Genomic DNA, 12,948 nt, shown 5'->3' on the forward strand with positions numbered 1-12,948 from the left:
GAGGATATCAGTGAGCAAAGACAAAGTCGTAGCTCTCAGAGAGTTTAGCATCTAATCGACTTGACTGACCCTAAACAGCTGTGAACAACAGCCAAAGAACTAATGCTACAGATGTGTCGAGGAGAAGGCAAAGAGAACAGCGAGAAGCTCACCAAAACAAACAAAAAAGGTAGTGGATGGATGGACAGATGGACAGATGGACAGATGACAGAAACACAGGTGTCTTTTCATCATAGAAACTGCAGCAAATTATCTGCACTATGCCCAGATGAGCCTATTTCTTCATCCAGGTAAAAGAGAAGAAAGGGGATTTTTGAAACAGGCAAAGTATTTGAACAAGACCCTTTACCAGGAGAGATGCTCAGACAATAAATGAGCACAAAGAAAATTAGCAGCAGCACCATCGTGGGCGTGGGAGCACAAAGGCCACAAGAAGCATAGGCTCCACATCTACTTCAATGGTTAACATGGAAAAGAATAATCAGATTGGACACTCATGATTGAGAATTTGAAGAAAGGACAAATTTTGTGCACTGCCAGCAGAAATATATTCTTTCCACTTCTGAAAACAGTTGGGCAATTTCATTCTTGGCCTCAGTTTCGTTTTTTGCTCTGTTTTGCATCAGGATCTCTACGGTCATTCCAGCTTGACCTTGAACTCATAGTAATCCTTGGCTCCCAGATGCTGGAAACAGAGGAATGTCACCTCACTTGGATTCAGAATGTCAATTTGTTATAAAGTTAAATGTACACCCAATATAGGCTCCAGGTATTCCACTTGTATACATGTGAAGACATGAAAGCTTATGTCTAAGCTCAAATGGCCCTGAAGCTTTATTTATAACAGCTCCCCAATTAGAAACCACTCAAATGCCATCAACAGATGGCAGATCTGCAAGGTGGGTAGGATGTGGACACCATGAGTCAAGTCTAAGAAATGGACTGTCTGAAGGATACAACGACACAAGATTTAGTGAGGACTGCCTGGTCTAAGGTTGCTCTGAGATATTCAAGAAGAGATATCCAGGAGAAAATGGGGAGTGCTGAGAACATACTGAAGGACCTCTGAGGGCCTACTCTTCTCCTGGTTCTTGATTCGGGTGCTGGCTCCTTGGCTGAGGAGACGTGTAAACAAACAGAACTTGGTGTTTATGATTTGGGCATTTTGCTGTATTTGTCTTGATTTTGATGCAGATATGACATAATCAAGGCCAGAGGAGGGAGAAGGGGGAAAGCTGACAAGTAGAGACAGAAATGCAGCCACTCAAAGGAAGATTCTGAATAGAGAGGATCACTCAGCCTTTCTTCATGCTCTTAATAGCTCTATAACCAAACATTCAATTTTATTTCTTGGTATTATAAGCCTATTCCTCAAGACAGAATTAGCATCTTCTGTAAGCAGCATGCTGACTGTGCTATTACTCAAGACATCCTTCCACACTTCTTCCCTGCCTGTGAGTGACATCCCAATGCCCTGCAGCCTTGACAAGTGCAATTTGAGGCTCAGGTCTCCAATGAGTTCATTTGCCCATGACCACACTGTGCTGCCCCAAAAGCCAGGTTACGCACTATTATGCCAAGGCTGTCTTATATTATGTTTCCAGTTCCAAGGCTTTCCCTTACATGACATGACCTACCCCACTTATCTTCCTTCCAAAATTCAGATCATCTAGCAGATACAAGCTCAGATGCTAACGCTTTCAATCTTTTAAGTTATTTGACAACTTAATGCATGCATACAGTTGACTCTGTTTATTCCCTCCACCTGCCCCTCTTATCTACCTCCCTTCACTATCAACTCTCACCCATCCCCTCTACCTTCCCCTTTCCCAGATCACGACTTGCGGTTTTTGTTTTGTGACACATCCTAACCAGGGCCTTTTGTGTGACCAGTGGATTGGGACTACCCATTGCCATTTAAGAATCTTAATCCTCACTCAATGAGTCCATCCTCCCTTACCAAAACCTCTATCCAGAGCACACGGAATAAATAGCCCTCCTGTCACCTAGGCCGTCCTGCTGTAAGGATGCTTATTTCTCTCCTTTTTTAATTTATTTTTTGAGAAGTTCATGCATGAGTACTGAAATTACATGATTTCCCTCTACCCTCTAAGTCCTCTCTTGCTCCTCTACTCTTCTCAAATCCATACCCTCTTATATTGTTATTAGTATTATTATTAGAACCTGTTGAGTTAATTTAATGTTGCAAAAAGGTGTAACTGCTTAGGGCTTGATCACTTAGGATTGAGTAACCTATCAGGGGGCCTGTCCTTAGAGAAGACAATTCCTCTTTCCATAACCACTAAAGCCCTGTAGCTCTTGGGGAGTGGTCTTTTGAGGTTTACTTCCATCCACAAAGGTAGGTGAACTGGTGATACCATTTTTTTCAGATCTTGCTTAGGTAATGATATTGTTCAGATTACATGAATGTAGCTTCCCTGCCATATACAGAACACACTATCTCACACCTTAATTTGTGTCCCAACACCAGTGTGGGAATCAAGTATTTATCAATGTCATGTGAATTATTTGATTGAATAATATTGTGATAAACAAGCAAGAGAAAGGGGGGAAGACAGAAAAGGAGGAGGTAAAGTAAGAAAAAGCCATTTCATTTCTTGTGGCTTGGGGAAAGAATGTTTGGATGCTATTTTTCATAAGGCCATGCAAGACCCACCTGGTACACCATAGCATGCTTGCTTTCCTGGGCCATCTCTACTTGGTTTTTTTTTTTTTTTATATACATACCTGGATATGATTTAGAAACACATCTGCAGCGAGGCTTACATCTGAACCATAGCACATACATCCCCAGCCCCAGTGCTGCCTCTCCTGGCCCCCAGCCCACTCCTTACCTCCACCTCCCACAGGGCTTTGGAACTGGTGGCCGATGTGGCTGACTGCCGGCCGGTTGTCCTCAGGAAGACATGCTGCTTCTTCCTGTGCTCATCACATGTGAGAAACTTCTCTTGCTCAGCATGGAAGAGCCTCACCACATCTCCCTGTACGTCAATGCAAAATGGGAGGAAGGGGGAAATGAATTTGAAAACAAAACCAGCCTACTGTCCTGAGCAAGGCAGAGTGTCAAAAAGCATCCAACTTACTCCCTTTAAGATGTCATCTTTGTTATCGCTCCATTTCATGAAAAGGACTATTTTCCAGCTTGTGTTGCAGTTGACGGAGTTGACCTAGAAAACCAATCAGTGTTAATTTTTCACATAACTCCTAGCATAACTATGTCATCCAGTCCCAAAGCTTGTCACTGTAGCCGTGAAGGCCAGCGGGGCTTCAATACAAATCTTCTGTCATAGTTCGGAGAGTTGTACAGTCCCTGCACAATCGTGTGTCAGAATGCATGGTCCCCACCTGGGGGAGCTGTTTTCCCAGAATTTGGAACCTTTAAGAGGAGGGACCCCACCTGCAGGAAATAGGTCTCTAGAGCAGAAAGCTGTGAGGCTTAGGCCTGGCCTAGCTGCCTCTCCTCTCTCTCTGTTTCCTGTTCTATGGAGGTATGCACAGCCTAACACTATTCAAACTGCTCTACTGCCATGACCATATCCTCCCACCATGCCTGGGAGCCACAATAAACCCTTAGTTGCTTCTTTTCAGTACTTTGTCGAGGCAGTGAGAAAAGTAACTAGTAGACCCTGAAGACTGACACTGTTGAGAACAAAGAACCTGAAAAGTCATCTGTGGAGTAAGAAATGTTGGGTAACAAATGGCTTATTTGTATCCATCACTACACACACTACTAGTTTCCTCCTGCCCCTTTTGTAATGCTACATTCCTTTCCTCCAAGTCTGTGGTTCTACAGCCACAAATGTAAAGGCTAAGTGAAATCAAATACCTATATGGTGGAATGACATGCCAAGAAATGAGTCCAGTGCATGCATTTGAAAATGTTAATGGTCACTGTTAGCAGCAAGAGCCCTCATTTTTACAATCGCTATTTTCCAGGCACAGAGAGCTATGGCTTATTAATACCGTCTCACTTAATCCACAGCAGTACCCTAAGAAACTCTACCGTCCTTTCAGACTAGGGATGCACAGAGAGATTAAGTAACTCATCTATGATTCCAGAGCTCGAGAACCATAGACTGAGATTTGAATTCACATCTTTCTCAATTTAAGTCCATATCCTTTCCACGAGAGACATTCTATCATAAGAGGTACGACCCTCTGTCTGCAACTTCCCTGTGAGACGCTTAGCAATTTACAGCTGAACACAAGATCCCCTAGCAGGGCTGTGCATGACCTGTAATGTCACCACCTCCTTAGAATTATAAAAGATACCCTACTTAGGGAGACAAATTGGGAAACTGTGCCCCTACAGCTAGTCTCAGAAAAAAAAATAATGGCAAAAGGAGTTTCCAGGTTTAATAATTTAGAGAATGATTCTTCAGTGATGCAAAGTTTATCAAACTCACTGCCCATGCACTGATCTACAAAACCTCATGCTCCCGAACTGTCAGCCTTGGGCTGTTCCCTGCAGAATGGGCACAGTGTCCTGAGTTGCTGCTGAAGTCATACACAGTGGACACACACTCTGGTCTCACAAGGCCTGCTCCTGTGGCACAACCTCATCCATATACCGGGATGTCAATTTTTTCAGATGTCCTTACCTCGTTGCAGCCTGGGTTATCCACCAATTGATGGCTGCTGGCATGTAGAGGCTGGCCAGCATTGACGGGGTTCAAGACTACCTTGTCACCTATGACCACCTGGAAAGAAAGGAGCAACACAACTTTTCACAGGGCAGATTGGGATTGCACAGGCGCTGCTGCACAGTTCTGGGAGGCCATCTCAGCACGTATCAGCTTTTAAAGGCTGACCATGCAAGTGCAGTTTGTGCTCTGAAAGATGGCTGAGGCTGAATTTCAATGCACAACTGTTGCTGGTTATACTTCAATACTTTGCAAGTTGGCCAGAGCACTATAAAAGGGTTTTTCGGTATTTGGTTGAGACACTTGTATAAATAAGCTTGACTCAGTTTGGGGGAAAGCAGGATACTATTTTGAGTGGTCATTATGTTTGAAAGAATGAAGTCATAGTCATGTTCCTAGAGCAATGATCTTCAGAATTGTGACTACAGCATAAGGAAATCTATTTTCTAATACCATTCTTCTATATGTGGCAATAGACAGCTTTTACATTTTTGAAGGTTTATTTTTATGTTGTGTGTGTTTGTGAGTATCCGCCTTGTCTGGGTGTACCATGTGTGTTCTGTTCCCATGGAGGACAGAGAGGGCTTTCAGAATCCCTGCAACTGGAGTTACAGACCATGTCTTCAGCCCCCAGCAATAGACAACTAAATATAATGTTCTATAACTGAAACAAATGTCTCTGACCAGAAACCCATACCTGCCCTTAAATTGATACCAGCCTGAGCCTCTGATCAGAAATCCATACCTACCTTTGTGTGTCATACAGCCTGATACTTTCTATTCTGACCTACTATCTAAACTGGCACTCTTAAACCACTGAAGTATGAACAGGTCAAACCCTATAGTATGAGAAAAACTACTTTTTAAAAGGTAATTATTTATGTTATAGTGTCAACTAAGTTAAAGGTTAACAGATTAAATGACAGAAAAGCAAAGTTTACTGAAAACAAAACTCAGAACTCGGAACATCATTGTGTGTGTGTGTGTGTGTGTGTGTGTGTGTGTGTGTGTGTGTGTGTGTGTGTGTGCGCGTGCGCGCGCGCACATGTGGAAGCCTGACAAAGATGTAGGACAAGCTGCATCATTCTCTACCTTATGAACTTGAGACAGGTTATCTTGGGCAACCTAACTTCTCTTTCTCAGTGAGGCTGGCTGCTAGTGAGTTCGAGGACCTACCTGTTTTGTTCTCCCAATACTGGGGTTAAAGGCACACACAGCCAAACCTGGCTTTTATGTGACTACTGGGGATTTGAACTCAGTTCCTCATGGTTATACAGCAAGCCACCTTCTCAACCCTGCATTTTCTTTTTATGGTGGGAATAGAAGGAAAGGAAACAAAAGAAATGTCTTCCTTCCTACAAGGTGAAACCCACATATTTTGAGAATGGTACATTTTGAAAAAAAATATGGCTATATATTCTATAAACTGAAATGAAAGTAAGTTCATTAAAAGAACTTGTGGATCAATATTCACTGTATGTCAACAGTGAGAGAACAGCTTGCTATTGATATATGAAATACACACAAACACAAAATATTTAAACTGACCACAGCCTATAAACTTAAATGGCATTACTAAAAATGTCAAAACCTAGATTTTTTTTTTTTTTTTTTTTGGTGTAGGGGTTGAGACAAGGTTTCTCTGTGTAGCCCTGTCTATCCTGGAACATACTTCTGTAGACCAGGCTGGCTATGAACTCACAGAGATCTGCCTGCCTCTGCCTCCCAAGTACTGGGATTAAAGGAGTGCACCACCACCACCCAGCTCAAACCTAGTTTTAACTATAGGATAGGTATTTCCAGAACACTCCGCATGGCTTAAGGTGCCAATTTCTTTTTAGGTTTTTTCCTTAAGCATCTATTTTAGAACCGTAACAAGGTCAAGTACATAGCTGATAGCATTTAAACATATTCACCGCTAAGTATGTGCCCACGTAATGACTAATTTAACTAACAAATATCTGAAGTGTTCTCAGTTGCTTTGAAAAGGGATTCCTGTGGCTCTGTATTGTTCAGAATCCCAGGCCAGGGACCTATGCAGCAGCAGCAGCAGGAGATGGAGAAGCTGCCCTGCTTACTGACACAGGAATTATGGGGTGAGCATACAATCCATTCCTATTCCCTACTAAGGCTATTGCTTTTCCACTTTCTGTCCTTCAGTATTTCCAAAATAGCTGGACATTTCTGTTGCACTCATGGAAATGGAATGGCAAGGGATCCTCAACCAGGATATTAATTCAGGATAGCTGTTTTCATGGTAAAATCACTGAGGTAATAGGATTTTTTTCAGAGGCCCAGTAGGAAAAACATAGCGACTGTATTTAGGTCACACTTCTCTTCTCATTTCCTTGTTTCCCAAACACTAGTTTCCATAGCAATCTGATCTCTTCTTATGCCTGTGGCTCCAATGCTAAACTTCTCTAGTTGAGCCTCAAGCACAGTGAGGGCTGGCAGCACGGCATGGAGCACTTTCCTGGTGGGGAAGCCACACTTACACTGTCTCCGATGGAGCGCAGCTTGTAGAATGGTTGAATGTAAAACCAGGACCCTTCATTTCCAGCCTCATCCAGTGTCACTCTCATGGCATTCTTCTCTAGCAGGGCTGGAAGCCTCTTATTCACAGTCAGGTATTTATTGCTTTTCAGATGCAGGAGCTAGAAATCCATCAAGAGAATAAGGTAGAGCGAGTCTGTAAGTTCTCTGCCATCGCTCTCTTGGTCATGTAAAATACTTATCAAACATTCCTCCCACCACGGAGCTGTTTGAGAAGCAGGAGAAACACAAAGTACCTAATGCTGGAACAACAAGAAAAGGAACAGTGAAGGGAGGCAGAGAAGAGGGCAAGACAAAAGGAAAATTTGTTTGCCTTTTTTTTTTAACCAACATGGCCTTGGATGAGATGGATAATGCAGAAGCCAACCTTGCCACCATCTGGAAGCTGCTAGGGAGGCATGGATAAGGGCTAAGGAATGGTGGTTTAACTAGTTGCTGATAACAGTGGGAAATGAAGGAAGGTAATTTTGTCTGCAGGCAACAGTCTGATTTAAAAGGCAATCCCACTGAGGACTGTTATGCCTTGTGAAAAACAGAGTGACCCTGGGCATCCACCTCCAATGCTCCAAGCATTGATTCTTCACTCTAGGATGATGACTGAATGAATACTTGATGCATGGGAGGAGAGAAGATGCAGGTGGGAAAGAGTCTGTCTAATCATCTGGACCAGTAAGTGTTACTAAGGTTTCTGCCCATGTTGACATGTATAAGAGAAAACAGGAACGCAAGGCTTCTCCATCCCTGAAAAAAGAAGGCCAGCTTGTGCCTCCACTGCAGCTGCCATATCTCCTGTTTCCATGGTAACACTCAAGCACCCTGAAGAGGCCAACAAATCTACTGACTGGGTTGAGGAGAGTGGAGGCATAACCTGTATAATTTGTGAATCCTGGATAGCCTGAGGTCAAGAGAAACAGGAGACAATAATGTCCTCCAAGGCCCTTGAAGCTCCCTTGGTGAATGGCCTCTAATCCTCTACACGTGGACTCACTTTCCCACAGGTGAGCCCAAGGCCTGAGACCAGAAGAAATAAAACCACCCTAGCAGAAGATACCATTACCACTGGTTGGCATGTGGTTCTTGAATCCTCACAGGGCTAGAATGTATTAGCTGTTAGCATCCCCCATGGTCTTCCTTCATCCTTGTTTCCAGTTCTCCAGTCTAACCAAGTGAGTGTCTTCTACTTTGAGCCTCAGAGTACTGGCCTCACTTGATAACAGGATTGAACTTCACAAGGACACGGAGAAGTGATAATTAATCTTCCAATAGCTTTCAAAAGCTATTAATAGGGCCTAACCCAAGTAACCATTTAATCAAAAAGCATTACCCAGAAATGGTGACTCCAATACTGTAATCCTAGCACTCAAGAGGCCAAAGAAGGAAGAGGACCCAATGCCAGCCTGGGCTATATAGTAAGATCAGGGCAATCCTGGGCAACTTAGCAAGACTCTAAGTCACCTTTTGCAACCCCCATTAAAAAAAAAATCACAGAAAGTCATTTTTATCAATTTTTAGTGGTTTTTTTCATATTTATCATTAGCACTGCTCTATACTTAACAGCAATAAAAACAGGAAGAAATTCCTTTCTAATTAGTAGTTTACAAGGTCAGCAAAAACAGAAGCAGATAACCTAATGGACAGGGTGCTCAAAAACTGTGACTACTGTCTTTGTGCCTGGGTTCAATTGATCTGGAAACTGGATCTGTTAAGCTGGTCCTAGGCATGGTGATTCCCTCATGCTCTTCCCCAAGACTGGCTCGGGTGGGATCAGAACCTTCTGGGAAAGCCTTGTGAAATACTTGTTTGAACTGTGTTATCTCCAGTGCAGGTTCAAGGGTACAGAGATATTGGGTGAACTCAAAAGACAATAAAATATGTCAACAATTGTGAGATACTTTAGTAAAAAAAATTATAGAAAAGGATACATATAAATAAAGTTTTGTGAAGTAATCCCACTGCTTGGAGAGTAGAGGTAGAAGGGCCAAGAATTGAGGGTCAGTTCAGCTACATGGTGAGCATGAGGCCAGCCTGCACTGCATGAAACCCTGTACGTAAGTACATACATACATTGTGCGTGCGTGAGTGCGTGCGTGTGTGCATGAAGAACTTTTATTTTCTCTGGCAAATAGCTCTTGAACAAAAGCTAAGATTTACAGGACATTCACTAAACACAAAGAACTCCCAAGCCATTATAAATTAGGCAAAACCATTATAATTAGGGTCCTCTTCGGGCATGGTGTTTCGCATTTGAACCATCTGCACACAAGTGATCAGCAATCAGCTGAGAAAGGAAATGCTTACACCATGACACAACCCAATAAAATGCCCAAGTGATATAACAAGAAACATGAAGGGATTGTTACTGTTTGGTTGTTGTTGTTGTTGTTGTTTATGTTGTTTTCAATAAAGTAGCTGCTTCTATTGGAACCCCACTGCCAAGGAAATGGCACGCCCATGTGATGAGATTACTTCCTCGGTTTCTTTCTTTGTCATGCTTCAGCTCCAGAAGAGAAGGGCAGCCTGCACCTACCTGGATCACATTGCCATACTGGATCACGGTCCCCAGCAATTTCCTGTTTTCTGTCTCATTCTGCTTCTTTTCCAAGTCTGCAGCATGCTGTAACATAGACAAGGAAGACTGGTCGGTCACAGAGAGCAAATGGGTTCTGTCCTTCCAAGACAATACAGAACCACTGTCACCAGAACCACGGAACAAGCAAATCCCTGGGTACAGCCTGAGGCTCTATGAAATGAGCCAGGAGCTCATCTAAGTTGGCCTAGCTTATGCACTGGCTTATGCCTCAGCTTTCAGGGCCTTTGGGGATTATTAGAATGAGCTGCTTCAGGGAAGCCATGAGCATTTGACTTGTGAGAAACTAGTCAAGAGCATGTATATATATTTTTAACAATAGAGTAAGGTCAGAAAGGGCTTTGCATACCTCTTGTGATTTGCAAATATTCTTTAAGGCTTCAGAATAAAATAAAACTGAATTGAAAAGCCAATTTAGGGCAGTGTGTGGTTTTAGGAACTTCACTTTATTACAAAACATTTATGAGTTTGTTTCTTATTTGTAAAACCAGGATAAAAATGGTACCTGCACTCATATAAATTATCTTCCATAGTAGCTACTCACTGTACCACATGTGGCCTATTATTACTGTCAAATATTCATCATAATTTCTCTAATTTTTGTGTAGCTCCTTAAAAGGAAGATGATTACCCCATTTTTAAACAAGAAACAGTGAAATCTAAAGGTTTGGTCAACATCACACAGCTAATTGGATGTTGAATACAATGGGCTCGGGTAAACCATTTTCTCTATTGTATATGACAAATTTTGCTTAATTTCAGTTTTAGTTTTTAATCATGCATTTATTAAATGACAGAGCTAATCTGCAAATGTGCATTTGGGTTAAATTTGTAATGTGCAGAGTGACCAGTAAGGCTGGGAACATTACCAGGCAAGTCTGGAATGCTTGGAAAGGTGGTAAGGACAAATAGATGGTACAAGAAGGGGCTCTTGGAGCCACCACCATGAACAGCTTTCTCTCATTCTTATATCTAAGCAGTGTTAAAGAAGCTACTATATCACAATATGCCAATGGGGAATTACTGACATCATAGACAATAAGCAGACTATCATCCAAGCCCATTACCTATCTTAAAATACATCAAAGAAACATGGCATGAAAGAATTACACACAGAATCTGCTGGATGGTGACAACCCAATGACCAATAATATACTAAGGCTTCAGAAGCATTTGTTTGCTATGTTCTCTCCCTGGAGTGTCTCCTCTTCAGGCAAGACACTACCAGATTCCAATGGGTTCCCTTTCACAGCAAGCACACCTTCATTTTCACAGGGATTTGTGGACTTAGTGTTAGGTACCTTACACTGAAACTTTACCATCCAACTAGGTCAATATGTTAGCAAACCCCAGGTGGTGTTCTTACCACGAAAGGGAACTCTCAAGCATTAACAAACTACTCATAAATATTACAGAAGATTATGAAAGACACATCAGAGGCATTCAATAATTTTTTATTTTAATTAATTTTATACTTACTTGTTGTAAACAAGGGATAAAGCCCAGGGCTTCACACATGCTGGGCAAATGATTTACCACTAAGCTATATCCCCAGTCTTTCAATAAAGTAATTGTGGTGATTGGAATAGCAATGACCCCCATAGGCTCATAGATTTGAATGCTTGGCTATTAGGGAGTGGCTCATAGATTTGAATGCTTGGCTATTAGGGAGTGGCAGTATTTGACAGAGATTAAGAGGTCTGGTCTTCTTGGAGTAGGTGCAGCCTTGTTGGAAGTGTTTCACTGGGAAGTGAGCTTTCTGTTTTCAAGGGCTCAAGATAGGCTCGGTGTCCCTTTCTTTCTCTGCCTGCTATTCCAGATATAGAACTCTCAGCTACCCTCTAGCACCATGCCTGCCTGCATGTTGTCATGCTTCCTTCGATGGTTACAGCGGTCATGGAGTCTCTTCACAGCAATAGGACACTGATAAAGACAAAAATTGATACCATGCACTGATACCAATCCAATGCTGTGACAGGACTGGACATACATTTGTTTAGAGGAATGTAGACTTTGGGATGTTGGATTAGGGAAGTAGTGAAGTTTAATGGGCCACACTAGTAAGAACATGGAAGACAGTAGTGATTGGGGGTGATTTGAACTGTAGGGGCCCAGCTCAAGAGGCTTAGAGGTGAAGAATATTAGTATGTGGCCTAGAGATGATTCTTGTGATATTTTTGGTGAAGAATGTGGCTGTTTTCTGCCCTTGCCCCAAAAATATGCTTGAGGCTAATTGAAGAGTTTGGATTAAGAGTGTTGGCAGGGGTGATTTCAAATCACCTTAGTTTTGGAGATCCAGAATCATGAGATAGCAGCCAAGGAAAGTTGCCGACTTGGTGTAGAATCAGCCCAATAAAGACAAGTGTGCTGCAGTCCACAAAGCTCAAAGGAGTTGGAGATGTGAAGAGCATTTTGACATCAGACAAGGAAATTCAGAGTTTGGAGTTTGCCCAGATGATTTTTTTTGGTCTTCCTTTGGTCTACTATTTCCTTACTAAGCTCCCTTTCCTCCATTTTGGAATGGCAATATATACCCTATGTCATTTTATATTTTAAGTCTGTGATCTGCTTTATGATTTTCAATTTACAAGGGGACTACAGTTAAGAAAGTGTCACAAGTCTCAGAAGAGACTTTGAACTTTTAAACAGTGTTGGACTGTTATAGACCATGGGAACTTTTGAAGTTGAATTGAATGCAGTTTTGTATCATGATATGGCTACAAGCCGGTGAGGGCCAGAGAGTGGAATATGGTGGTTTGAATAGGAATGGCCCCCATAGGCTTGAAGATTTGTATGCTTGGTCATTAGGGAGTGGTGCTACTTCATAGGGATTAGGAAGTCTAGCCCCCTTGGAGTAGGTATGGCCTTGTTGGAGGAAGTGTGTCACTGGGGTGTGATCTTTAGACTTTCAAGGGCCAAAGACAGGCGTAGTCAGTCTCTCTCTCTCTCTCTCTCTCTCTCTCTCTCTCTCTCTCTCTCTCTCTCTCTGTCTTCCTCCTCCCCTCTCCCTCTCTGCCTGCTGCCAATAGAGATGTAGAACTCTCAGTGACCTCTCCAGTACAATGTCTACCTACAAAGGTGGGCTTTGGAGAAAATTACAGGAAGCAATACCAATTCACAAGCACAACGATGTGAATGAAGACA

The 12,948-nt window shown here is 42.4% G+C and overlaps 1 protein-coding gene across 12 annotated transcripts in view; it reads right to left on the bottom strand.

Annotated features, from left to right (window-relative positions):
• Nucleotides 1-12,948, bottom strand: part of Itpr1 (inositol 1,4,5-trisphosphate receptor type 1) — a 342,412-nt gene that overhangs the window by 198,545 nt on the left and 130,919 nt on the right. For all 12 annotated transcript variants that reach the window (XM_035448428.1, XM_035448429.1, XM_035448427.1 and 9 more), the window contains 5 exons: nucleotides 9,745-9,831; nucleotides 7,160-7,318; nucleotides 4,623-4,721; nucleotides 3,105-3,188; nucleotides 2,856-3,002 (listed from right to left, as the gene is read on the bottom strand). In XM_035448428.1, the coding sequence (XP_035304319.1) occupies nucleotides 2,856-3,002; nucleotides 3,105-3,188; nucleotides 4,623-4,721; nucleotides 7,160-7,318; nucleotides 9,745-9,831 (576 nt within the window). The remainder of the gene's footprint in view (nucleotides 1-2,855; nucleotides 3,003-3,104; nucleotides 3,189-4,622; nucleotides 4,722-7,159; nucleotides 7,319-9,744; nucleotides 9,832-12,948) is intronic.

This window comes from Cricetulus griseus, chromosome 8 (assembly GCF_003668045.3).
Source record: "Cricetulus griseus strain 17A/GY chromosome 8, alternate assembly CriGri-PICRH-1.0, whole genome shotgun sequence".
In the NCBI taxonomy this organism is placed as follows: domain Eukaryota; kingdom Metazoa; phylum Chordata; class Mammalia; order Rodentia; family Cricetidae; genus Cricetulus; species Cricetulus griseus.